Source organism: Malus sylvestris, chromosome 10 (genome assembly GCF_916048215.2).
Source record: "Malus sylvestris chromosome 10, drMalSylv7.2, whole genome shotgun sequence".
Taxonomy (NCBI): Eukaryota; Viridiplantae; Streptophyta; class Magnoliopsida; order Rosales; family Rosaceae; genus Malus; species Malus sylvestris.
Window position 1 is genome coordinate 22,494,966 of NC_062269.1, and position 25,647 is coordinate 22,520,612.

The window sequence follows — 25,647 nt, forward strand, 5'->3', positions numbered from 1 at the left end:
CCGTCGGCAAATCCTGGCTTCGCCACTGCTCATGGATTCTAACTTAAATACTTCGTTTTGTATTCCTGATGAACTTATCATGTCAGTAACTAACAATAGGTTTTTTGTTTTATTTTTTTTTGGTCAAACTAAACAGAAAGTTTTGTAACAATTTTTGCAATGTAGATATAAAAGAATTGTGGAATAATTATACTGCAATCTGATTACATCAAAACGTGCACAAATTTAGGGCATGAGTTTCTCGCACTAATAACTAAAATATTGTTGTATATGGATAATAGCATAAACCATCAATGCTAGTTTTTGGATTCGTGTCTCCCATTCTCAGCGGCGCCTTATCAAAGAGCCAATGCTGATCGTCACACTCACTAGTGTTTTGAGTCTTCAAGGGAGGAGGAACCCAATTCGAAATTAGCTCTCGGAATAGCAACTCGATCTGGATGGAACTGCTTTCCGTTTGTCTGCTAGAGAGCGCTTGATCGAGACGCGGTTTCTTCAGTTGAAGAAGACATGGAAAGAGAATATCAGTGTCTACATTGTTATCCCTTGTCTTCCTCATGTTCGTCTTATCATTCTTTCTTTCTCTTTCGGCTTTCTCCCTTCGTGTGTCCATCATCTGCAGAGTACTACATGGTGCGGACATCATTGTCAAACCTTTTAACTGAGGAACTAGATGGAAGAAGAAAGGAAATAATCGGGTCTTATTTTCTACTTTGTAGTTGCTTTGGTTTATGCCTTTGGAGCATATTGCTTTGTTGTTATATATAGTTTTCCTATTTTATTTCCTGATTGTAAAGGGATTTGTTCTACTTTCCTATTTCCAATTGGTTTAGGATTTGTTTTTCCAATTTCTAATTGGATTAGGATTTTTTTTTTGTCAAAAGATAAATTTTGTTAGATTAGCCACCGACGGGGTTTGAACCCATGCTATCATGTAACGGCTCAACATCTTTCCACCAGTGCAAATACACTAAAATTAGAAAAGTTGTGTATTTTTAACACAAATTAAGCTTTTGATCTTTTGAGTACTCATTTTCAATGTCTTATATGTGTATTATGTGTAAAGTGCCACTTGCGGATTAAGATTTATGAGAAACAAAATTTTAGTTGTGTAACAAAAATTGGCCGTGTAAAATACCATGAGAAAAATTTTGACAAAAAAAAAAAAAAGAAACCATGAGAAAAATAAGTTGCTTAATTAATAAAGGAAACCTACCTTAATCAGTTGTATTAGGGTTTGTCCACCTGCACCATTCCACAAGTAACCCGGCGGAGGGGACGGCATGCACCGAGACATTGATTTGTGTTTAGGGCTGTAAACGAGCCGAGTCGAACTGAGTATCACTATACTTAAGCTTGGTTTGTATAATTTTTTTCGAGCTAAAGCTTAGGATCACGGCATGCAAGTTTCATGATGTTTATAATAAAAGCATTTCGAATAAAATCATTTCCCATAAAAGCTCATCAAATAAATTATAGAAGTAATAGTGTGAGGATGAAAACATGCAGCTTGTTAGCTTGCCAGAAACTCGGTTTTTCAACATAATCACCAAATGAGAGAATGAAATTTTGTAGCTTTTTGGATGATGAAAGTTTTCCCTATTACTTTATAGGACGATAATAAGTGAATATTGAAATTCAACGATCAAGATTAATTTAACTTTAAAAAATTTAAAAATTATCATTTTTTTTAAATAATTAAAAGCATTAAAAAAAGAAACTGAAGAAGGATGTGGGTGATAGTGCTGCTACCCATTTGGTTTTTGCGGGGAAAGAGGTGAGGTGGAAACGTCCAAACTATCGGACGTTGAAGCTCAATTGTGATGGGGCATGGTGTGGGCAATCAATGAAAGGTGGTTACGGATATGTGTTGAGAGATTTTGCAGGTTTGTTGAAGATGGTTGGCGGGGAGGGGCGAGGGGGGAGGTTTTTTTGACAGTGCAGCCATGGCAGAAGCTGCTTCTGTCCGTGCGGCGCTGGTGGTGGGAAGGGAATTGGGATGTGAGAAGGTGGAGATTGAATCAGATGCTCCTGCTCTTATTCGAATTATTCAAGGAGTTTGTTCGGTGGATGCCACTTTGGATTGTTTCATTTATGATATTAAGTCCTTGGCATCTCAAATAGGGCAGGTGAAGTTCTTGTTTGTTAAACGGAGTGGTAATCTTGCTGTTCACGTTGTGGCTTCATATGTTATTGCATATAGTGATGTTTTCTTTTGGGATGTCCTAGATCTTGAATTTCTTTTTAACGTTTGTTAAAAATGTAAACGTTTCAATTAGAATGTAATAAAGTTAATGTTTTGACAAAAAAAAACTTATAATGTTCAAACTTTAAAAATCTTACAAAGTTAATACGTATGTTCTAACACTTAGGGGCTAAACCTAATTATTTTTTCAACTCTTTTGCCCAAAAAGAAAAAATCATAAACCGTATGTTCTAACACTTAGGGGCTAAACCTAATTATTTTTTCAACTCTTTTGCCCAAAAAGAAAAAATCATAAACCGTGTGTATTCACCACATGATATCGCCAAATGAAGGGCCACGATCAACCTCGATAATACATTCTCTCTGAGAGAAAGGACATCCGAAGTGAGTCGACTCAGTTTTGAAAGAGAAAGTCCGCGGAACATGTGAACCACTAGCCAATCCATGTCCATGGTATGTTCATATTTATCGTATTTTCTTCCCCTTTCCCACCGCCTTTATGTTCCCTAGGGTTGAGTAGTTCTACTATTTCATCAATTTACCCCTTTGAATTGTCCCTACTGTTAATCGTCCGCGCTGGAAATCTTTGGTTTTCAGCCAATTCTAATTGACTTTAGACTTTGTATTGTTCAAATCTCATCTGGATCGTGTAATCGGTAGATTTCACTCTGTTCGTGTAGAACACGAATCAAGAAGCTCAATTTTCCATCTGGGTTTCTCTGGTTTCCGTCTGTTAAGATTATCGGGAGATTTAGGTGCTTTTTCACTCGATTGGGGCTTGTTGCTTGTTCTTTGCCCTAATGGACGACCACGAGGTTGATTTTTCGAACCAGGAGGTGTTTTCGCCTGCAAACATGGGCGGTGAACTTGCGAGTAGTTGTTCAATGGACACCTTCTTTGATGACCTGCTTAAGGACACTCACGCTTGCACTCACACCCACACTTGCAACCCACCTGGCCCCGATTACTCCCACACACACACTTGCTTTCATGTCCACACTAAAATTGTGTCTTCAGCGAGTGAAAACAAGGCTGATGATACTTGTGAGTCTGGGGAAAAGAAATCAAAGAAGCAGCCCTTGGGTAATAAGGTAGCAGTTCGTAAGTACCGCGAGAATAAGAAGGCGCGGGTTAAGTTGTTGGAGGCTGAAGTTGTGAATTTGAGAGCTGAGAATCGGCAGTTGGTGATGAGGTTGCAGGGTCAGCCTGCATTGGAGGCTGAGATTGCTAGGCTCAAGTGTTTGCTTGTTGACATTCGAGGAAGGATTGAAGGAGAAATTGGGTCCTTTCCATATCAGAAATCAGTGAATCCGAGCCTGCCCAACCCAAATCTGCCCAATGCCTTTTTTATGAATCCATGTAATGATGATCAGCTTTACTGCCCTCATCCAAGGATGGATGGGAAATGTGGAGATGGTGCAATGATGAATGGGCAGGATTTTAACGGCTGTGATTTTGAGAGTCTTCAGTGTTTGGTTAATCAGGATGGAGGATCCAAGGAGCTTCCTGGATGTGGGCCTGGAAATGGGGCGTCCAATGTAAATTCTTCTGGCACAAGCAAGAGGAAAAGTAAGACATTAGATCTCTTAATCTTTTGAACTGTGTGGGCTTATGGTTATGACTATTTTGCATTTGTCAGTCGGTTAATCGGAGTTATTTTCTAACTTTTCAGTAATTTATGTTATCTGATATTTGTTGCCTGTTCTGATGTTTTAGTTGGATTCTTTGTAAGCATTTTAGGTAGGATTTAAATTTTAACCATGAGAAATTTTGAATCTTTATATACAGAACTTGTCTCGTAAGTCTTTTGTGTATGCATCATATATATGGTTCTTGGGCACTACATCTAGTTACAAAGGATTAATTTCATTGAGGTAAATGGGCAAATCATTGTATATATGAACAAAACAAATCATCCATAATAATTTCGTAGTTGCAAAATATGCATGAACCCTTTGTGACCTAACTTAATTATGAACCAAACCAGTAGTATTTACTTTACTAATTATCTTTCTTCCTTGCGAGTTGCTGAAGATTATTCTTTTGTTGTCCATGAAATTAATGGACCTTGAAACAGCTGTTTGGAACTTGGAAGTGTGCAATCTTTTAACTGACTATTATGGTCTGTCATTTTAGGAAGGATTCGAGCCGCAGCATCAAACTGAAAAACTCTGGAAGGAAGCATTGACATTGTCCTGAAGAGTACATATATCATCATGCAATAAGTAGTTCTTCAAACTGCAGCATCAGCTTTTGTTCAGGTCGATTTGTATTTATTTTTATTTTTTTCAATTTTTCTATTACTTGAACCATATGTTTGGTCCTTGTAATGGGTATGGTTTATCGATGTCAAGCTGAAGTTTTGCCGGATTCACTGCTAGTATCCTTCAAGTTTGATTTAAGTTTGCATGTCCTTTAGTGCTGTAAACTTAGATGATGTGTAGCCAGTGAAACTTATGGCAGAGCAACTTAGCGGTTTTCTGTGAAACTCAAATTCTTTTGACTCTTATCCTTCTACTACCTTTAGGCTACTGATATATCAGCCAAATTACTTCCGGCTCATGTTGTTTTGCCGAGTTTCATTTGAATCTGCTATAAGTAGTTCTCATATGGTCATTCCTTCTCCTTCTAAGCCACGTGAATTCTTGATTGCTGAATTACAGAACATAGAGAAGGTGGCATGTGATTCCTTTCATGTTTCAGTACTATGAGCTGTGAGCAGGTGAGTGTTGATTTAGTGTTTCTCTGCACCAAATAACTTAAAAGAGCTAGGGTTTTGGTAAAAAGGAACAAAGTTTACATTTCTGTCGGGAAAGAAGCTTTTTGTTCTAGCTCAATTTTTAATTTTTTTCAATTGATTCATGTCATCCACAATTGGTGAGTGAGTAGTGGACAAATTTCACAGTATATTGCCCTTTGAGTGATGCATCTGCCATCTGGCCATTGCGAAGGTCAGTGGAAACCGTATTTACACCATTGGCGTAAAGATGACGATGGCAAGGACGGGGATGTCTGTAGGTTGATTGCCTGCCTTTCGATGGTCAGTCAAATGATGAGAAGAATGTGCGTATGCTAACCACCCCACCCATTAAACTGATTGTGAATTTCGTACAGTTGTTTTTCATCTATACCATGAGTTGGTGTATCGTGATATCTCAGTAACCTGATTTTCATCACGAGGGACCGCACATTATAAAATTTCTTCTTTTTATTTCTGTTATTTTCAGATGATTGATTCGTAAATGAGGGGAAAGGATTCAAAGTGATGGAAAAGATGATATTTTGAGAGTAATTGATAGGAAGAAGATTGTTAGATTTTAATTCATGTGGCCTTCATAGAAAGGGAGATGTTTGGCATCTTTCCTGACAGGGACAGCAACGGCCTTCGCTTCAGGTTTACCAACTCAAGTCGGATGAGACAGTCCCAGAAAACTCAAGTCGGATGTCTTTTGCTTTTGACAAGGGGCCATGGTTTATAAAGTAGATGCTTCATTTTTTATGTAAAGTCCCAAAACAACTTTAGATTCGGAAGTTTACCAGCCGAATTGAGGAGTGACGTCGAATAACCTTGGGACGACCTTTGGCGTCTCCTCGGGCCAAGAATTTGAGCCTCGCAATCACTAGCTAATATGCTTTTGTCCTACGCGTGGTGGAACCACACTAATCCACCCTGAAGCGTAAATGAACGAACGATATTAACCAAGTAAGCTATAAGATCCTCGTAGCACTATACTACGTATTGTTTCTTGATTATGGATGTAGAATGAACAGAAAACTAGTTGAAGATTTATTAGAGTTTTGCCAAACCGATTATACAGCAGTAATTTCTAAGCTACATGGCTCCTAACAAGAGCTTCTTACAGGACAAAGAGAACCAAAAATTATCTTCAAGTTCACGGTCGAGTTTTTCTGATTAGACATTGGAAGGTTGGACTTGCACAACATCGTCGTCGCCAAATATGCTGTCAGCAATCTGCCAAACCTCAAGAGTGTTGTCTTCAGCAACACTTGATATGACCCATGGCTCGTTTTTGTTCCACGAGAAATCTGATATCTTTGCTTTGTGACCGCCGTGTGCGAAGGGAAGTTCTGGCGGTCCATCATCGCCATCTCCCTCTGCCCGCTCCTCCCCAACCCTAAAAACGCATCACCGCGTAAAACAACCACAAATTTGAAGTTTTTAATCCTAAGATATAAACTCAATAATCCCGTTGCAGTCAAATGGAACATGTTGAAGTGAACATAACCTAGAAGATGAACCTAAACAATAGCATTTCTAGCAAAAACAATCTGTGAAATCGAGTACCTGTTGAGGTCCCAAACCATCAACCTCCTGTTGTCAGCGAAGGATGCCAATACGGTTTCATGATTAGGATCACATTCAACCTGGAACACCTCTTCCCTGCAAGAGAAGAAACAAATACAGGATTAGGAATCTTGGTTTACCAGCTGTGGCCTGCAAACGTGAATATATGAAAAATGATGAAGCCCCAATAATATGTTTCTTTGACATGAGAAACTGTATCCAAATACATAACTATGCATTGATAATTTCAAAATTTTGGGTTCAAAATCTAATTATATTAGTGTGAACACGGAAATTTCCTGAAACGAAAGAGACAAGAACAACGCGCACAAACAAATATTATTTGTATTTGATGATTTTGGGTTACAATCTCTCTTTATTTTGATCCTCTGATTCGATCTCCGTAAGGTGTTGATTTGTGGGATGTGCGATTGATCCAAGGGCCGTCGAGGCTTGATCTTGGATGAACGAGGATGAACGGATCTTCGAGGGCTTTTGAGCTTGATCTTGAAGAATGGTGATTGACGGATCTTCAAGGGCTTTTGGGCTTGATCTTGAAGAACAGTGATGAACGGATTTCCGAGGGCTTTTGGGCTTGAACTCGAAGAACAGTGACGAACGGATCTTCGAGAGCTTTTGGGCTTGAACGGATCTTCGAGGGCTTTTGGGCTTGATCTCGAAGAACAGTGATGAACAATGAACGCTTTCTTCAAGGGCCGTCGGGGCTTGGGCTTGAAGGTGGATGATTGTTGATCCAAGGGCCGTCGGGCTTGATCTTGGAAGAACGATGAACGAAGAACGCTTTCTTGATTCTTCGGGAACCTGGATGCTTGAGAGCTTCGGAGTTTCAGAGCTTCAGAGCTTCAAGGTGTAATATGAATTCGTCCCCCTTAAATGAATGAAATGGGCTTGTATTTATAGAAATTTCCAAGGCCTAATTTTGAATATAATATTCCAGATGAAATAAGTTGTTTCTGCCAGGTGTTGACACGTGTCCTATTTGATGACTTTTCCAACTCATTTCAATTTTCGTTGAGCCACACGCTACGTGTAAAATTTATGTAATACATGAGCGTTGACACTTTGATTTATCGGTCAACATTTATTTACCGAAATTTCGATGTCTACAAATGCCCCCCACTTCAAGGCGCGTCGTGTACATGTGCTTGTCGCGTGTAGGAGATGCGTTTTGAAGTCCCTTATTGTAGATGTCGATCCAAGGGCCGTCGATGCTTGATCTTGAATTGGGCTGGAGATTTCTCAAGGGCCGTTGAGGCTTGATCTTGAATTGGGCTTGAGATTTCTTCAAGGGCCGTTGAGGCTTGTTCTTGAACTTTCGTTTGAAATTTCTTCAAGGGCCGTCGAGGCTTGATCTTGAAGGTTGAAATTGGACCACAAGGAGCTTCATGTGGTAGATGATCTTTGGCTTTGGTAGTGGGTGAATCGGCACGTATTTTGTTGCGCTTGTTGACTTTCCACAGCTTTGATCTTGAACTAGGTTTTGATTCAAGGGTGGTAGACACTTGACCTTGAATCAGACTTGTGATTTCTTCCAGGGCCGTCGAGGCTTGATTTCGAATTTGGCTGAAAGCTACTTCAAGGGTCGTTGAGGCTTGATTTTTGAAGGTTGACTCGAACACATGACAAGCAGGCACGAGGTAAAGGTGACAACCTGTTTCTTTGTTCAATCTTTCTAATTCACACCTGAGCGGTTTGGTCAACGGTATGATCTTCAAGATTGATGAACTCTTCTTCCAGTTGGTGACTTGATCTTTAAGGATTCGATTCAAGGGTGGTGAATCAGCACGTGCAGCCCACAACGCCTAGTAAGCCGACCCAAGAATTTGAGGGTCAAAACGAATTCACCGTCATAGTGATTGCAACTTTGATGATATGAGATACCCTTGCTTTTGAAGAAGTAGCGGATGAATCAGCACGTGCTTGGTTGCACTTGTCTCCACATGCTTCAAGGTATCCTTTATCTATTCCTCGGGCAGATGTGGCAGCTTCTTTGGAAGTACAGCAGCAGTGGGAGACGAGTACTCGATAGCAGTGCTAGGTAAGCAATCAGGGAAGGGCTCCAAGCAGTCGGTTCCTTACCCGAGTTTGAGTGGAGGCTCTGGCATATTGTTTTCTTTATCCTTGTCTTTGTAGGTAAGAACAAGGACAAAGGGAAGGACAGGGAGAACACATGATATGAGATACTCTTGCTTTCTACCCTGGTGATATGAGATACTTTTGCTTTGAAGTCATTGGCTTGCAGAGGTACCCCAAGGAATAAGGAACACTGAATGACTCGAGAGGCTTCGTTGGGAAAACATCTTTGGAGATGAAGAAAAACTCTGTGTGTCTGCCTTGCTATGGAAGGTGAAGGTGGACAGTTATAGGAGGTCCCTTAATACCTGTAGAGGTACTATTCTTTCACTCGTGTCGGCAACTAACGCGTGATTGAACAGTAAACTTAACGTGCTTTCTCCTTCACCGAAAATCTTCGACAAATTGCCCATGATTTGCGCAAAGTTGAGTGCGCATATGACAGGTGATGACGCAGCTGAAAAAGACTGGCGCCTCTTCGATATCTGGGATTGGCGCTTCGACAAATTACCCGTGATTTCCGCAAAGCTGAGTTTGCGTGTGACGGGTGCCGACACGTCTGGAAAAGCAAGATGCTTCTCCGATTTCTGAGCTTGCCTCTTCGATTTTTGAATGGCCTCTTCGAATTCTGAGCTCGCCTCTTCGATCTCTGAAATCCCGTCGAGTGATGATTTTTATAGAGGCATGCAGTTCGTTTCAAAGCACACTTGAATTTTCGCTTGTGAAAACTCCCCTCTTGTACTTCTAAGATCTTGATTTGTCCGATCTCTTCTTCCTTCAACACTTTGAAAATGTCTGGACCCTCCGACCGTCGTTTTGATTTGAACCTTGGTGAAGAGGTAGTCCCGTCTTCTCCAGATAACATATGGCGCCCATCCTTCATATCCCCTACTGGTCCTCTTACTGTTGGGGATTCGGTGATGAAGAATGACATGACCGCTGCGGTGGTGGCCCGGAACCTTGTCACTCCCAAAGATAACAGACTACTTTCCAGGCGGTCTGATGAGTTGGCTGTTAAGGAGTCCCTGGCTCTTAGTGTGCAGTGTGCGGGTTCTGTGTCCAACATGGCCCAACGCCTATTTGCTCGAACCCGTCAAGTTGAATCGTTGGCGGCTGAAGTGATGAGTCTCAAACAGGAGATCAAAGGGCTCAAGCATGAGAATAAACAGTTGCACAAGCTTGCACACAACTATGCCACAAACATGAAGAGGAAAATTGACCAGATGCAGGAATCTGATGGTCAAATTTTACTTGATCATCGGAGGTTTGTGGGTTTGTTCCAGCAGCATTTACCTTCGTCTTCTGGGGCTGTACCGACTGCTGAGGCTTCAAACAGCCAACCTCCGACGCCTTCTCTTCCTGGAGCTCTACCGAGTTGTGAGGCACCACCTGATCGTCCTTGAATATCCCCTCTTGTAAATTTGATTTGATGTGTTTTTTTTTTTTTTTTTTTTTTTTTTTTTTTTTTTAATTTATGTATAATAGCAAATTTATGTAAAATTTCCAGAAAAATAAATAAAATGGACCTTCTATTTCTCTCTATGCATTTGTTTTTTTATTTGTTTTTGTTTTTTTCTTTTTCTTTTGGTGCTGGATACACCAAGTTCCATCATTTATTTATTTATTTATTATTTTTTTTTACAATTTTTTTTTTTTCGCACATGGTGCCCATGCACCACCAGAAACTTTTGATCTGCCATGGGGCTGTACCCCATCTTTGATCCACCATTCCTCTTTTTTCACGTGTGGTGCCAGATGCACCACTTTGCTTTGCTCCACCATCCTATTTTTTTAATATATCTTTTTTGTATAAATGTTGATGATGGGTAGAGAAATTTGCAGGCAGCGGAGCAAGGAGGACGGAGAAGATGGTGCTTCGAGCTTCACGACCGGCTAGTCGTTTGACGGCGGTCGTTGAAGTTCTTTGCTATCTTGGAGGTCATAGTGATGATGAGTTCGAGGGAGGCACCACAGCAGCTGCGCATCCACCAGGCTCCTCTCTGCCCATCCAATTTGGTTTTCAACACCTTTTGCACCACATCACCCTTGATCACAGCCTCACAGACCACCGATTTTCCGCGGCCTTCAATCCAGTTCACCGTAGCGGGCTTCTTGTCAGAGCAGTAGTTGCCGGAAATTCCAATCACATCCATGTCAGGGAAGTCGTTCTGGAGGAAATCCAAGACGTTTTGCACACCTTTGGAGACCATGTTCATCCCCATAGCATCACCGGTGCTGCAGGTGAATCTCATGCACAAGTTCTTCCCAACAATGGCACACTTAATTGTCTGAAGCCTACCGAATCTGCTTGACCTGTTGAAAACCGTGGACAAGGTGTCATAATCGTTGGGTTCTTCCAAGTAGAACTTCAACTCGGCAGCTCTCTTAGCAGAGTTGAACCTCACACAAGGTGCTCTGGTCATCCCGTCTCTCAGCAACACACTGGTGGCTCCCCCGGACAAGTTGGTAGCTTTGAAGCCACGGTTGGTGCTGGCAACCAAGCAACCTTCGGTGGTGGCCATTGGTACGGAAAACTCTCTGCCATCGAGCATAAGAGGCCCAGCAATCCCAACTGGAATCTGAATATACCCAACTGGCATCTCGCAGCACTGACCCAAAATTGACTCGTAATCAAACCCCTCCAATGGCAGACCACCCAGAGACTTTCCTGTGATCCTCTGAAGTGCCTTGCGCCTGATAGCCGCCGCCCTCCTGCCATCTCCAAGCTTTGACTCCAGAGAGTAGGAAGGGATGGTTCCCGCCCCCACGGACTTGACCACCTCCTCATCTTCCTTCGTCAACGGCTGGGCGGTGAAATCGCAGGGAGTGGAGAGGACTACCTCTTTATCAAACACCTTCTGTGCAACAGCTTTGGGGGTGGCCGCAGCAACAGGGGCAATTTGGGGAATTGGGCTGCAATCGAGTCCGGTTTGGCAGCCTGGTCGCGAGATTCGAAGACAGAGAGGAAGAAAATGACGGGTCCGAATTGGTGTTCGAGTCGGGCGTGGAGCTGTAGACGATTATGCCAAACGGGCTCGGGTTCGGATCCGGCAGAGAAAGAGATTGACAAAGACGATGAGGATTTTGATGATGAGAGGATGGATAGGGAATCGGGTTTGAGGGTCCGGCAGAGACCCGACTGTTCGTATCAATACCAGTATCTGCGAACTCCTCCACAGTTTCTTCCCTCAATTGGATCTGCTCTGCAATTCTTCGAACCAGAGTACTCTTGACCTGACGAATCTCCGGAGCGGCTTTCTCGATCTCGTCTGATAAGTTTCGAGTCTTGCAGGAGCCGGATGCGGATCAAAAAAAATATTTGAGAGCTTAAGCTTGAATTGGTTTTGCATTGCACTTGCAGAGAGCTATGGAGCAGGAGAACCGAATTTCTAGAGAGAGTGAGTTGGTTCAGCTTTGGGTTTTCTGTGGAGATCTGTGACATGGAGGGAGGCCTGGGCCTGGAAGAAGTGCAGGTGAGCTGATATACTCGAAAACTCTGATGGTCGTAAGTTTGGAGACACAGGTTTGCACAGAGGATGAGCGGCTGTCGAGCTGGAGGGAGGCCCGTGAACGGCGAAAACGACTTTGTCGTCGTTGTTGCAGAAGTTCGGCCTCGCGGCTCTGGCTCTGATTACTTCCATCACCGACTTCTTGTTCACCATGGCTGTCTCAATCAGTGTGGTTCAAACCGGAGAGGAGGAGGTCAACCCAGGTGGCAATGTCGGAGGGGTTGTAGAGGACGGCGTGCGATGCCATTGTCGGTTGGAGCTCTTTTAGCTGCTGCTCGGGCGGGCCACGAGAGTTGGGCTCTTGGTATCTGGGCCTGTGAAATGGAGGGAGGCCTGGGCTTGGAAGAAGAAGAAGCAGACATTTTGGCAAAGGGATAGGCCAGGCATTTGGGTCTTTTGTTGACATTTCGATTTTATTTTTTTTTATTTTTTATTTTTTAATTATTTTACTTACTTTTTTTATTTTTTTTATTTTTTTATTTTTTGAAGCTGTAATAAATAAATATATTTTTTTGTAAATACATAAAACATGTCTTTTTTTTTTTTTTTTTTTTTTCTTTAATAAAACATTTTTTTTATTTTGATATGACTGAACTCGAAATTAAATATTCCAGCTGCCTACGTACCCTTTCAAAGAAAGAGATCAAGTCAAAACGTAGTTCAAATACATAGATATATATATTTTTTTTGTATTGTCTTTTGGTGCCGTTTGCAGTTTCAACTCGTGCAGACAAGGAGTGTTGGTGTCGTTTGCAGTTTCAACTCGTGCAGACAAGGAGCATTTGGTGCCGTGTTGCAGTTTCAGCTCGTGTAGGCAAGGAGCATTTGGTGCCGTGTTGCAGTTTCAGCTCGTGCAGGCAAGGAGCGTTGGTGTTGCCTTTTATGCTCGTGCAGACCAGGAGCGTTGTGCCATGCAGTTTAGGCTCGTGCAGGCGAGGAGCCTTGGTTCGTGCAGTTTAGGCTCGTGCGAACAAGGAGCATTGGTTCGTGCAGTTTAGGCTCGTGCGAACAAGGAGCTTTGTGCCATGCAGTTTAGACTCGTGCGGGCAAGGAGAATTTGTTGATTTTGTCAAGCAATCCGGGAGAGGCGTTCCTCACAATTTTCATAGCAAGGAGCTTTGACTGCGTGATTGAAGAAGTCTTCGGGCAAGAAGTCGCGCATCGTGATGGCAACGGACGATCTTTGTGTCACAATTTCATCATCTTCAACACGTTCATGTTGCTTTGAAGGTTGACAAGAGCTGTTTTGCCCCCTTTCCGATTGGCGGACTTGTGGAGGAGACGTATGCTTCTTGTGCAATTTCTTAGGAGTGACTTGAGTCCATCCTTCAATTTTGCTTGTCTTGGAGGATGCCCCCAGCGGTTGAGGTGAAAACTTTGAGTCGGAAGAGCCAGAAGTGAAAGTGGTATAGTTTGACTTCACCACATCGTCAAGATCTAGCTCGATGATTCCTTTCTGAGCCAGCTTCATGATGAGATCTTTCAGCACGAAGCACTTTTCTGTCGGATGACTGATGAAGCGGTGGAATTTACAGTATCTTGGACTGTCGGTACGATTCATCTCTTCTGGCCGTCTGCACTCAGGCAAGCCGATCACCTTCTTTTCCAGCAAGTCTTCTAACATGGCAACCACATCAGAGTCGGGGAATGGATAAGTTTTCTCCTCAAGCTCCTTCAAAGTGCGTCTACGCATCTCTTGATCACGAAAGCCTTCGGCTTGAATCGCCTTGCCTCGTGTGGAGATTTTGACGGGAGCTGTGTTGACCGTCATCGCTTCCTTGGTGGGTTTCCATGTAACCTTTTCCACCTTTGTCCCAAGAACTTTGTCGTTCTTGTAGTCGGCGATCGGTTCTTTCTTCCCATGATGGGCGATGCTCAACTCCATGTCATGGGCGCGAGTGGCCAATTCCTCGAAGGTCCGCGGTTTAATGCCTTGAAGGATGTATTGCAAACCCCATTGCATGCCTTGGATGCACATCTCGATTGAAGAGGTTTCCGAGAGCCTGTCTTTACAGTCGAGGCTTAGAGTGCGCCATCTGTTGATGTAGTCAATGACTGGCTCGTCCTTCCACTGCTTTGTGCTCGTTAGTTCTAGCATGCTCACAGTGCGGCGGGTACTATAGAAGCGGTTGAGGAATTCCCGCTCTAACTGCTCCCAGCTGTTGATGGACTCAGGCTCTAGGTCTGTGTACCACTCAAAGGCGTTTCCTTTCAGCGAGCGCACAAACTGCTTGGCGAGGTAATCCCCTTCGGTTCCTGCGTTGTTGCAAGTTTCAACGAAGTGGGCAACGTGCTGTTTCGGGTTTCCCTTTCCATCAAATTGCATGAACTTTGGTGGTTGATAACCCTTCGGCATCCTTAAGGCGTCGATCTTCTTTGAATACGGCTTTGAGTACAACCCGGGGGTATTTGAGCTCCCTTCGTACTGTGCCTTGATGGTGTTGGTGATCATCTCTTGCAGCTGCTGGATAGAAAGAGATCCCATAAGTGCCGCTGCTTGGTCTGGCTTCGGCTTTGCATCGTTTTTCTCCACCTGAGGCTCATCTTCTTCGTCATCTCTTCTCTTTAGTGGATCATTCTCTGGGTCGGGTTTATCGTCGTCCTGCGCCTCCAGTCGGTTGACTAGTGCTGCAATTTGCAAGTCTTTTTCTTCCACAGTTCGGGTTAGCCTTGCGATCGCTTCATTCATTTGAGCCAGTTGTTCTTCCGGAGGTAACGCCGATAGTCATGACTTGTGCGACCAATAGACGTGACTTTCCTTTAGACATCCAGGATGCTGATGAAGAACGTCGTTGGGTGCTTTGGGATATCAACTTGTGTGCCTCAGCAGCATGCTTCGGTGCCCCCAGCAAGGTCAGGTTGATGACAGACTCACACCTTTGATGCTCCCCTCGCTCTTTTAGCGGCACCAATTTTGAAGTGGCATGTTGAGGAGCGGTTGTGGCGCCAATGGATTGTCCGTTTGCGGCAGAAGTGCTTAGGATCCTTCCCTCAGTGGTTGCGAGAACGGCTTGTCCCTTGCTTAATGCCATTGACTTTGAGGTGTGTTTGGATTCTTTGAACGGAGAAAGAGATGAGAGGCAGAGATTGTCCCACTGGGCGTGCCAATTTGTGAACACGGAAATTTCCTGAAACGAAAGAGACAAGAACAACGCGCACAAACAAATATTATTTGTATTTGATGATTTTGGGTTACAATCTCTCTCTATTTTGATCCTCTGATTCGATCTCCGTAAGGTGTTGATTTGTGGGATGTGCGATTGATCCAAGGGCCGTCGAGGCTTGATCTTGGATGAACGAGGATGAACGGATCTTCGAGGGCTTTTGAGCTTGATCTTGAAGAATGGTGATTGACGGATCTTCAAGGGCTTTTGGGCTTGATCTTGAAGAACAGTGATGAACGGATTTCCGAGGGCTTTTGGGCTTGAACTCGAAGAACAGTGACGAACGGATCTTCGAGAGCTTTTGGGCTTGAACAGATCTTCGAGGGCTTTTGGGCTTGATCTCGAAGAACAGTGATGAACAATGAACGCTTTCTTCAAGGGCCGTCGGGGCTTGGGCTTGAAGGTGGATGATTGTTGATCCAAGGGCCGTCGGGCTTGATCTTGGAAGAACGATGAACGAAGAACGCTTTCTTGATTCTTCGGGAACCTGGATGCTTGAGAGCTTCGGAGTTTCAGAGCTTCAGAGCTTCAAGGTGTAATATGAATTCGTCCCCCTTAAATGAATGAAATGGGCTTGTATTTATAGAAATTTCCAAGGCCTAATTTTGAATATAATATTCCAGATGAAATAAGTTGTTTCTGCCAGGTGTTGACACGTGTCCTATTTGATGACTTTTCCAACTCATTTCAATTTTCGTTGAGCCACACGCTACGTGTAAAATTTATGTAATACATGAGCGTTGACACTTTGATTTATCGGTCAACATTTATTTACCGAAATTTCGATGTCTACAATTAGCACATAGAAAATCCGAGTTTTGGAATTTCTACTGCACAATATATTAAGAATCTATGGAAGTGCAGACAAGCTGTAAACTCAACTGCCTCACTTGAAACAATTAATTGAGAATTAGTAAATAGTAGATTCAGGAATCAGGCTACTCAAACATCAAACACAGGATATTGGTTTTGTACTTCAAACCCAAAAGAGTTCATAAAAAACTTGCCAACCGTGCCATCATAGAGAGTATGTACCATTAACATAATATCGGTACCTTCGATGAAAAAACATGATGGTAGTATAATAGATTTTACAAGGAGCAGGCATAGGAAGCTTACCCATGGCTACTCAGAACATGCAATGGAATGGTCAGCCTTCTCATATCGAACAGACCAACAGTGGTGTCTGAAGATGCTGTGGCCAAAATCCATTCATTATATGAATTGAAAGAAAGAGAGTTTATCTGAGATCATCAAACGAATGAGAAAGGAAATTTAGAGAACAGTGCCAGATGTGAAGCCATAGACGAAATACTTCTTTTTCAGCAGGTACAAAATCAATGACATAAGTTACTATTCAGTACTTTTGTAATTCAAAAGGGTTAGTAACTCGGAAGGTGAAATCTTACAAACATATTGAAAAGCCACAATCATATAGATGACATTGTTTAAAGTTGCGGTCACCTCCGTCTCATGAGTTTTGACACAATGCTGTGTTTGGTTAGTGCGCAAGTCCCATATCATCAACTGACAATCATCCCCAACGGATCCAAACAGATTCTCATTCTTCGGATGCCATGAAACATCTCCAACCACACTTTCGCAACGCTAAAAGCGGACATTCACAACTCACACATTAAAAACACTGAACACCTAGTACAAACTCGAAAAACTCCTATCAAGAACTACAAGTTTATAGCCCAAATTTACCTCATAAACATGGATTGGATCAAGCACTTTCTCTTGAGCTGAAGCAGAAACATCCCACAAGCAGATTTTACAATCATATGAACCACTCAAAAGGTAACCCTCCTACAAAGAGCTCCATGACAGGCCATACCCTTCTTTGTCATCCCCTTAACCTCAAATCAGGATCACAGGCCTCATCTTGATGTTTCTTTCCTCCTTGTTTGGAACAATCAAGCACATAAACATCAGCACCGCTGGTCTTTGCACCCACAATAGTCGACTTCTGCGGCATCCACCGTGCCCTATTCACTTCCCCAAAGACACGAATCTTCTGCGTTATTTCCACCTACAACCACACTAAGCATTTGCTGCTAGAAATTTTAACATACAGTCGGTACCCACAAAATAATTCTCAAAGCATGAGATTACCCATGATTCATTTCTTCAAATTAATAAGAACCGACTTCATATTCTGGAAATTATAAGTAATAATTGGTAACGAGAAATTATTTCTCCAAAATGAGAGTAAAGGACCGATCTTTCAGTACCTTAGGCATCACAGGGTCATTTTCCGAAATGGCGCCAAAGTTGGGTTGGGATGTGGGTAGGAGGGCGTCGGCGACCATGAGAAAGTTGGGGTAGTCATCGGAAGTGAGGGTCCCGAGAACGAGCTTGTGGGCGGCGAGAGATGGGTCGGTGTGGGGCTGCGGCGCCGAGGGAGCCCAGTGGACAGTGAGAGACGGCCATTCGAGAGGGTGAGAGATGATGAGGTCGTAGAGGAAAGGGCTGTTCTTCTTCCAGACCGTGTACTCTTCCTCTAAGACAGCCGATTCTTGGTCCTGGTCTTCCGCCATGGCTGCGGCAGTCAATTCGAGCTCTTTCGCATTTTCCGCTTCTTTCTGATTTCCCGCCAAATGTTGGTCTGAATGAAGGAGGGACTCAAGAGAGCGTTGGGAAATGTCTAAGGGTTTATAGGGGAACGGGGAAGAAAATTGGTTATTTTGATGGGCATGTATCTGGGCTGGTTAATTTGTATGGGGTCTCTTTTGTTGCCCAGCAATAGAAGCCCATATTTTTCTTATGGTTACAAGGGAAAACCATTTTTGTAAGGACCCATTATGAGATTTACAATTGTCAACAATTGTACGTGACTCACAAACAACTTATGCTAGCATTTTCTTATGTTGGTACTTGATAGTTGGTAACTAGCATTTTTGTGAAGTATAGTTTGAAGGATAATGTTCTCTTCATAGTTGTGTTTTTTATTTTTTATTTTTTATTTTTGAGAGAAACAAGATTGATTCTTAGGCTAAGAACAGCTGCGAGGGGCAGTGCAAGGGAAATTACATAGACCATCCTCCACAAGGAGGTCAATAATGAAACTAGGAGGGTGGTCAAGCCATTCAAGATGGCTGCCAACGTTTAGACTGAACCTAGCTATCCAATGAGCAACTATATTGGCTTGACGGTGAACATGGCACAAAGTTGTTCAAATTTTATATAGCTTTCTTGTTCTTTCAAACTTATAAACACCACAAGTTTAGACTGAACCGTTGCCATTTTTGGTACAAAAATTTATTAACACCACAAGTTGCTCACGTGAGGTAGTTTATTGCGTGAAAGAGTAGAATTGTAGAAGAAGAAAAAATAGATGTGAAAATGAAGGTTAGATTAGTGTATGTGATTTATGAGTGAAACTGAATATTTTTTACACAACTATAAGACGTCATGTATTTTAATTTTTATCTATGTAGTTCTACATTGATTTTACTCGATATGAAAGTCGTCAGAGTTAGACAATCTTACCAAGATTATTATTATTTTTTTTTTTACCATACAATGTTATCTATTTATCTACATAAATTAGTACCTCACGCCTATATATATATAGATATATTATATTAGCAGCTACAAGACTTGCTTGACTTGGTCTTGAGCGGAATTGGCTTGGGGGGCACGGAAACTTGAGCCCCAAGATATGGGCGGTTGGAAGTCGATCGCATAATATTATCCTCAAGAAATTTCGATGACTCATGTTATTTGGGACGATATTTGAATTTAGATAAAAGGTTACGTCTAACTTTCGTCAAGCATATTAATTTAGTTTAAAGTCAGTGATGTAATGATAATTGATGATTTAAACACTGGATTCCAGCACTTGATAACGAAGTGCCATCTGCAATTGCTACCATACAAGTTTTGCTCGTTTCAATTAAGTAATGATCATGGCTGCAAGTGCCTTGTGTGTTTCTAAGGTGGCAAACAACTTGCGCACCTCCTTTCAATCATTCTTAAATATTTCAACAAAGGAATGATGCAAATGGCCAAAATTATTGTGTAATGTGTCGACGTAACACGTCGACATGCACTGGCAAAGTCATGAAGAAATCAGATTGGTCCCAAACCTACCCTAACTTTTTTCTCAGGTTCAAAATTCTAGTATGTATGCCCTTGAGTTTTTTCGTGGGCTCGGTGTTTCAATGGAGTTCACTGTAGAGGAGCAGCGAGAGAGGTTGATAAACCTGGTTCTCTTTTTTATTCTTATTTTATTCTTTGAAGCTTGCCATATGATTTTACACAATTGCTTTTTTATTATATTATTTTTACTATCTATTGGAGAAATTTTTTTTTTCCTTTCTATTTTTGTCTCGCCTTAATGAAAAATTTAGAAAATAATTTTCACATTTTTTGCTTCTTTTACACATTCTTATATATGTATATCCGTTAATTCATTTTTTTATTTATTTAATTTAATTAACACTCATAAATAAATATAGTGTAGAAAGACGAAGAAAAATTTGAAAATCACTTTGCAAAATTTATGAATCCCTCACTTATTATGAGGGTCGTAATATCACAAGTTTAGATCGCGAGTTTGTGGATTAATTCGAAGAATGAGGATGACGAGGAAGACACTATTTAAGACTCAAACAAAAATTGATCGAAGCTAAATATGCCAAAATTTTCTAAAATAAAGAGAGTGTGTTGGGCCACTTCTAGATGTACTGGCTCCACCATTGCTGACACGATGTTATCAACTTACTTAGGTTTTTTAGTCAAAATGGTCCTTAAGATTTGCATTACTCCTCACTTTGGTCCATGAGATTTGAAATCAATAGAAGTAATCTCTGAGTTTGTCCACTATCAATCATTTTGGTCATTTCATGAAAAATCTCCTTTAAATAAAGCTAAAATGACAATTATACTCTCAATTTTGGTCAAATCATTTGGCCCGTTGTTTATTAAAGGCCTAATAAGATAAATAGCCCCTGTGGTGACAAGGTAATCGGAAGATAGCCCTCGTGGTAAAAAAAATTAGGATTTAAACTCTCGTGGTGCTAGTCTATTAGCAAATTTAGTCCAAAAGTAATTTTTTCGTTAAATGTCTATTAATTAAAGGGTAGACATGTACTTTAACTTGTGCACCTTCTTCTTCCTCGCCTCTCTAGTCTTTCTATTACATACACTTCGCAGGATCAAACATATAGCGTCCGAAACACTGTTACTCTCTCTGCTACAATTCCTAGTTGCATTAAATGAATGTATTTTCTTTCTTATTTTTGTCCTTGTAGATTCAAGAACCCAAAAAAAAAAAAAAAACCATCACGAGTTTGGAGCTCTTCGCTTGTAGGAGTGGCAGTGTTGGTGTTGCGTCTTTTCCCAAGTGTCCAATTCGTGACTAAATTATGTTCATCATTTGATTCATAAATATATGGAGCCAATATACAACCTAGCCATTATTATTTTATGGCGAGCCTCTTTGTCTTTGTGTTGGCGAGGAATACAAGTTTAGTTTTACTGCGTAAAACAAAAACAAAGAGTTTGAAGTGTCGTTTCCATCGTTAACAAGCGGAGGTGGGGCATCTGGTTTGGGTGAAGAAGAAGAAGAGGGTTTGAAGAAGGCATCGATCTTTGATTGCATTGCATGAATACATCGGATTTGAATTGAATTGGATCTAATTTTACTGAGCTTCCATCATTTGATTTTAATGTACATTTTTATCCCTAAATTTAATTGACATTTAACGGAAAAATTACTTTTGGACTAAATTTGTTAACGGACTAATACCACGAGGATTTAAAACCTAATTTTTGTACCACGAGAGCTATCTTCCAATTACTTTGTCACCACAGGAACCATTTATCCGATTAGACCTTTATTAAATTAAAGGTATTTTTATTATTTTGGTCCTTATTTAATATAATTTTTTTCAAGGAATGACCAAAATAATTGATGGTGTACATACTCAGGATCTACTTTTATTGATTTCAAATTTCAAATACCAAAGTAATGAGTTATTTAAATCTCAGGAACTATTTTTAACTAAAAAGCCACTTAATCTATAATACTGTGTTTAAGTTTAATGATCCAAACTTTTAACTTTTGATCGGTAATCATTTAGGCATATTATTAGTTTATAATCAACTTTGATATACAAAGACCAACACATAGCCAATTTCATAAATTTTGATTTATCAACAAACCAAAAAAGAAATTGAAAAAAAAAAAGTGCAACAACACATGACATTGGCGTACTCCAAAATAATTAACCAAAATTCCAAGTCGATTCCACAAATGTCACGTGCAAAGTGACACCTCACATGACAGTGCAGGCAGCGGGGTTTTCATCACTGAACGCCGTGGTGTAACGCACTTCCGTCGAGCTCGCACGTGCCAGGTTCCCCATCTGCGGGTCCTCCACGTTCCGCACGTACCCGGACGGCGCCTTCCTGTCGTACACTCCGGCGGCGTAAGGGTGCGCCACGACGTCGTACGGGACGTAGGGCCAGAACTCCACCCTCTTCCCCGTCCGATGCGCGACACGTGCCAGAACCTTGCCGGGGTCCACGTATCCGACGACCGTCAGCTTGTGGGCCTTGCGCTCCACGTCCACCTGCGTCACGCCCCTCATTCCCTCCACCGATCTCTTCACCTTCCGCTCGCATCCTTCGCAGTCCATCTTCACCTTGATCTCCACCGTCTGATCAAAACAAAACAGTTGAACGTTTAAGTTAACTAGTATGCGAGACATTGTACACGTGGCGATTGAGAATGGATTTTACTCGGTACTGTTCTTGAAGAAACAGAGACAGTAGAATCCAGCTCAAAGGAGTTAAAAATGACAAAAACACTTGTTGGATCTCTAAACTCAGAAAAAAAGTACTGAGATTTGGCTATGCGTCGCTTCATCTTGTTCTTTCAGAAAAAAAAAAATAGATAAAAGTTTTGAAAGGAAAATCTTGAATTACCTGGAATTGCCTGCGTTTCTTGAGCCTGGATCTCCCACTTGAGCAATCAAATAGATTCGAAAAATGATCCAAAACACCCATTTTCTGCCCTTCTGGATTTCCAACGAAATTTGCACAACAGAAATACTTTTAGGATTTCAGATAAGGACTCAAAAATCTCTCAAAGGCTTTTGATTTTGGAATGGGACACAAGTTAGCGGAGTCGAAGGGGTTTGCTCCACTTTTATAAGCAAAACCCTCTTGGATATTTTATATTTTTAAAATAATCTGGGTCGTCCGTAAGGTCCATCAAAAGATCTCGGTCGTCAGTTGCTGTTGGCTAGAAGGGGTTTCATCGATCTGCGTCGCGACACGTGTACCTTAGGCTCCGCTGTCGATAATCTGGTGGGGGCGACTGCGTCGATGACGGACGAGGAAATCCATGCACCGACCGTGCGCGGCGTTACGAGTGAGGCCCACACTCTAATCCGGAATGGGTGGTGGGGTAAATCTGATGCGGGAGGATGGGACCCCACAGGCTACAGCATGGGCGAGCGAGTGTTCAAACATGTTGAGTGTTGAGGTCACGCTGGGGAAGTGGATCTTTCGCGGCAAGTTTCGCGACAGTATGCATGAGTTCGAACTTCCATACGGCGGTCCAACCGTCCAACGACCAAGTTTGAAAATTGGCGTGATTTTTGTAGATGTAAATTTTCGCCTTCTTCATTTTAGATAAAATTGTACTTACAAAAAAATTAACACTTTAAATTAAGGTGAAGAGCCTCACGCGCCCACGATGAAAGGAAATTTGAAAATATAGTCATTTCAAAGTATACGTATTGAAATATGACCAACTGTTTTAAATTCTTATAATACTAACCACAATTGATGTTCAAAAGACTAAATTACCCTAATGCTAAAACTTTCTTAGTTCCTCTCTTCTTCTCATTTGTGAATTCTGATTGAGTTGCTTCTCTGTTATGTCTGACATCTATCATTTCCTTAATGAGATTGATCTTCTCTCTCTTTCCAGTATACACAGCTCGCCATTGTGCTAAGTTAGTCGTCTTCTTCGAGGTTGTGGGTTGGTAGGTGATGGGTGGTTGAATCAGTTCAATGACTGCTCTATATTTGGTAAATAAAGTTTGCTATCGCAGAATCCGGGATTAAGGAAGTGAGAGGGAAAAAGATGTGTAGAGTCTGGGAGAGAAACTGGGCATGAGAAGAGAAATACCTGATCTGCGATAGCATATAAAAGTGTAATAATGCACGGAAGATAGCAAGAAGCTGCGATACAACTGATACATGCCAGTGCAACACAAAAAACAACAAAAAAACATCAAAACCCAGGAAATTTTTGCATAGCCTGCAGACAAAGCCACATTGCCATAGTTAACAGTTTATCCTTGATTTTTGTACAAATGGATGAGAGAAAGAGGTCACAAACCTGTAAAGCTGCGAGAAGGCGCGTGCTAAAGATTGACCGATTGCGGATACCCAATAGAACCTAATGATCCACCTACCGCTCGAGTAGCAATCGTGAAGTTAAGGCGTTACCTGTATGGTTTGTGAGAAGAAAAAAATGGCATTCGTTTGGGTCAAGTGGTTGGTGTGCTGATCTCTTGGTTTAATTGTTTTTGAGTGAAGATAACAGAGTTATGCGGTAGTGGATCCTGATAGTTCAATAATAAGGATGACGTTCTGTTGACCCTAGAAACTACAAAGCCTATGTGGCGCGCAGGCCGAGTAATTAATGAGCTAACTACGTCCTTCAGTGAATGCGGGGCGTGCCAACTCGTCGGCCGAGGAGTAAATTTGTTGATGTTGCGTTGGGTCGCGCTACTGACTTCTGCGTCTTACGATTGTGGCCGAGAAAGGAACACGTCTCGACCTCTTGGGCTCTCGAACCTGAAGACAAGGTTACTATTCTTACGAAGTTCAATATCAAATTCGGCTTTCAATGTGCCGAATGTAATCACTGTAACACCTCACTTTGCCGAGAAGGCTGATGAGATGACCTCGACCAATAAGGGTTCAGAAACCCTTCTCGACCGAGACTTGGATAGGTAATTAACCGTTCTCGCCGCAGTGCTGTTGATGCCAACGGAAGATACTGCAAGACCGATCAATTCTATGGTGACAGAGCTATCTATGCCGACTTAAGATATCACCGGTTGCTTCCACAGTGCTGTTGATGCCAACGGAAGATGTGTCAGCGAAAAAGGAAAAAGAAAAATCACAAGTTGTGAGAGTTTGCGCAGGGCAATTTTGTATTGATTTTGTAGGGGCTCTCTGATGTTGCTTGCGCTCTCGTATTTATAACATCAAAACTCTTAGCTGTGCTGGAGAATTAAAGTTGTGGACATCCCACCATCTCTGATGATAAGCCACATCCATCTTTATCCCAATCAACAATTACCGAGTCATCAGGTAAGATCACATTGGATAAAATGGCATATGCCATCTTTTATCCCATATTTTCCCGTGCCTGAGTTCAAAATAAACAGCACCTTTATCCAAGCACCTTTATTGGCTAATGATAATCTAATCCCATCTTTATCTCCATTATATTTGCATAAATGCATGGGAGATAGTCTTCCAATCCTTCACGTACATGCATGATACCAATCTCAATCTCAAGCTGGACTCTTCCGTTTTAAACTCTTGATTTCTTGGAGATCGCCCAAATTCAGTATTAATACCTAGAAAAATATTAAAATTCAATAGTCTAGAATCCGTTCATCCAACGGCCTCAATTACTTGGGCCGGTAATGTAAAATCGGGTCCAAACATTGCCCCCCAGTTTCCTTGATCTTCGGCCCGTAAGCTGAAGGTTAAGGAAATTAATTGTTCACAGCCAATAAAAACCTGCCGTAGTTCTCGACTGCCGAGGTCGAAAAACTTTTGGAGAGTTGAGAAAAATAGGGGCCGAGGCAAACCACTCCTGGCAGCTCGGCCTGTCACCTATCAAAGATGTTACCTTTCCTGTCTTTCTAGCCGAATACACCAGCCGAAAGACTATACACCAACTTATCAACAATTGTCGAAAAGCCATTCTTTTTTTATACACTACTCGGCAGACTAACAGCCGAGCAAGTGTGAACATAAAATTCTCGACTTCATCTCTGCTAAATCAGTCATCTCGGTTGAATAAATAATTTGCTGAAGAATAGCACCCCATGGCCACAACCATATTCTTTGACCGAATCCGTGAATCACCTTTACTCTTCATTCCTGCTTCTCTCCTCAACTATATATATATATATATATATATATATATATCCCATGAAATGATGATGTCGGCCCCACATGGCCGTTGAAAGTCAAACCCATTCCTTCAAATTGAGGTCCACCGAGTTTCTAATGCCTTCATTAAAAACAACCCCCCATTTTCTTTATATATATAGTTTTGGCCGAGAGCATCTCCCATTTCCTTTATATATATATATA

The 25,647-nt window shown here is 41.7% G+C and overlaps 3 protein-coding genes, 1 long non-coding RNA gene and 1 pseudogene across 4 annotated transcripts; 1 reads left to right on the forward strand and 4 right to left on the reverse strand.

The window, feature by feature from the left end:
• Positions 1-245: 245 nt before the first annotated feature.
• Positions 246-1,847, reverse strand: LOC126584720 (uncharacterized). The gene is made up of 2 exons (XM_050249046.1): positions 1,217-1,847; positions 246-616 (listed from the first exon to the last, which is right to left on the reverse strand). Exons 1-2 carry the CDS (start codon positions 1,295-1,297, stop codon positions 254-256), a joined length of 444 nt encoding a protein of 147 aa, XP_050105003.1. The 5' UTR covers positions 1,298-1,847; the 3' UTR covers positions 246-253.
• Positions 1,848-2,560: 713 nt separating this feature from the next.
• LOC126585951 (basic leucine zipper 23-like) lies at positions 2,561-4,715 on the forward strand. The gene is made up of 2 exons (XM_050250588.1): positions 2,561-3,775; positions 4,343-4,715. The coding sequence occupies exons 1-2, from the start codon at positions 3,007-3,009 to the stop codon at positions 4,369-4,371; spliced, it is 798 nt and encodes a 265-aa protein (XP_050106545.1). The 5' UTR covers positions 2,561-3,006; the 3' UTR covers positions 4,372-4,715.
• Positions 4,716-5,970: 1,255 nt separating this feature from the next.
• On the reverse strand, positions 5,971-17,932 carry LOC126585950 (WD-40 repeat-containing protein MSI3-like; annotated as a pseudogene).
• Positions 17,933-21,343: 3,411 nt separating this feature from the next.
• On the reverse strand, positions 21,344-22,425 carry LOC126585952 (heavy metal-associated isoprenylated plant protein 26-like). The gene is made up of 2 exons (XM_050250589.1): positions 22,219-22,425; positions 21,344-21,950 (listed from the first exon to the last, which is right to left on the reverse strand). Exons 1-2 carry the CDS (start codon positions 22,297-22,299, stop codon positions 21,567-21,569), a joined length of 465 nt encoding a protein of 154 aa, XP_050106546.1. The 5' UTR covers positions 22,300-22,425; the 3' UTR covers positions 21,344-21,566.
• Positions 22,426-23,416: 991 nt separating this feature from the next.
• On the reverse strand, positions 23,417-23,804 carry LOC126585954 (uncharacterized). The gene is made up of 2 exons (XR_007610701.1): positions 23,645-23,804; positions 23,417-23,563 (listed from the first exon to the last, which is right to left on the reverse strand). It is a non-coding gene; the product is annotated as an uncharacterized LOC126585954 (long non-coding RNA).
• Positions 23,805-25,647: the final 1,843 nt, after the last annotated feature.

Coding starts and splice junctions, on each gene's coding strand:
- LOC126584720 (XM_050249046.1), bottom strand. CDS start 1,297: ATGTCTCGGTGCATGCCGTCCCCTCCGCCGGGTTACTTGTGGAATGGT. Junction 617..1,216: donor CCCTAATACAACTGATTAAG/GTAGGTTTCCTT, acceptor AGTACTCTGCAG/ATGATGGACACACGAAGGGA.
- LOC126585951 (XM_050250588.1), top strand. CDS start 3,007: ATGGACGACCACGAGGTTGATTTTTCGAACCAGGAGGTGTTTTCGCCT. Junction 3,776..4,342: donor TGGCACAAGCAAGAGGAAAA/GTAAGACATTAG, acceptor CTGTCATTTTAG/GAAGGATTCGAGCCGCAGCA.
- LOC126585952 (XM_050250589.1), bottom strand. CDS start 22,299: ATGGGTGTTTTGGATCATTTTTCGAATCTATTTGATTGCTCAAGTGGG. Junction 21,951..22,218: donor AGAAACGCAGGCAATTCCAG/GTAATTCAAGAT, acceptor TGTTTTGATCAG/ACGGTGGAGATCAAGGTGAA.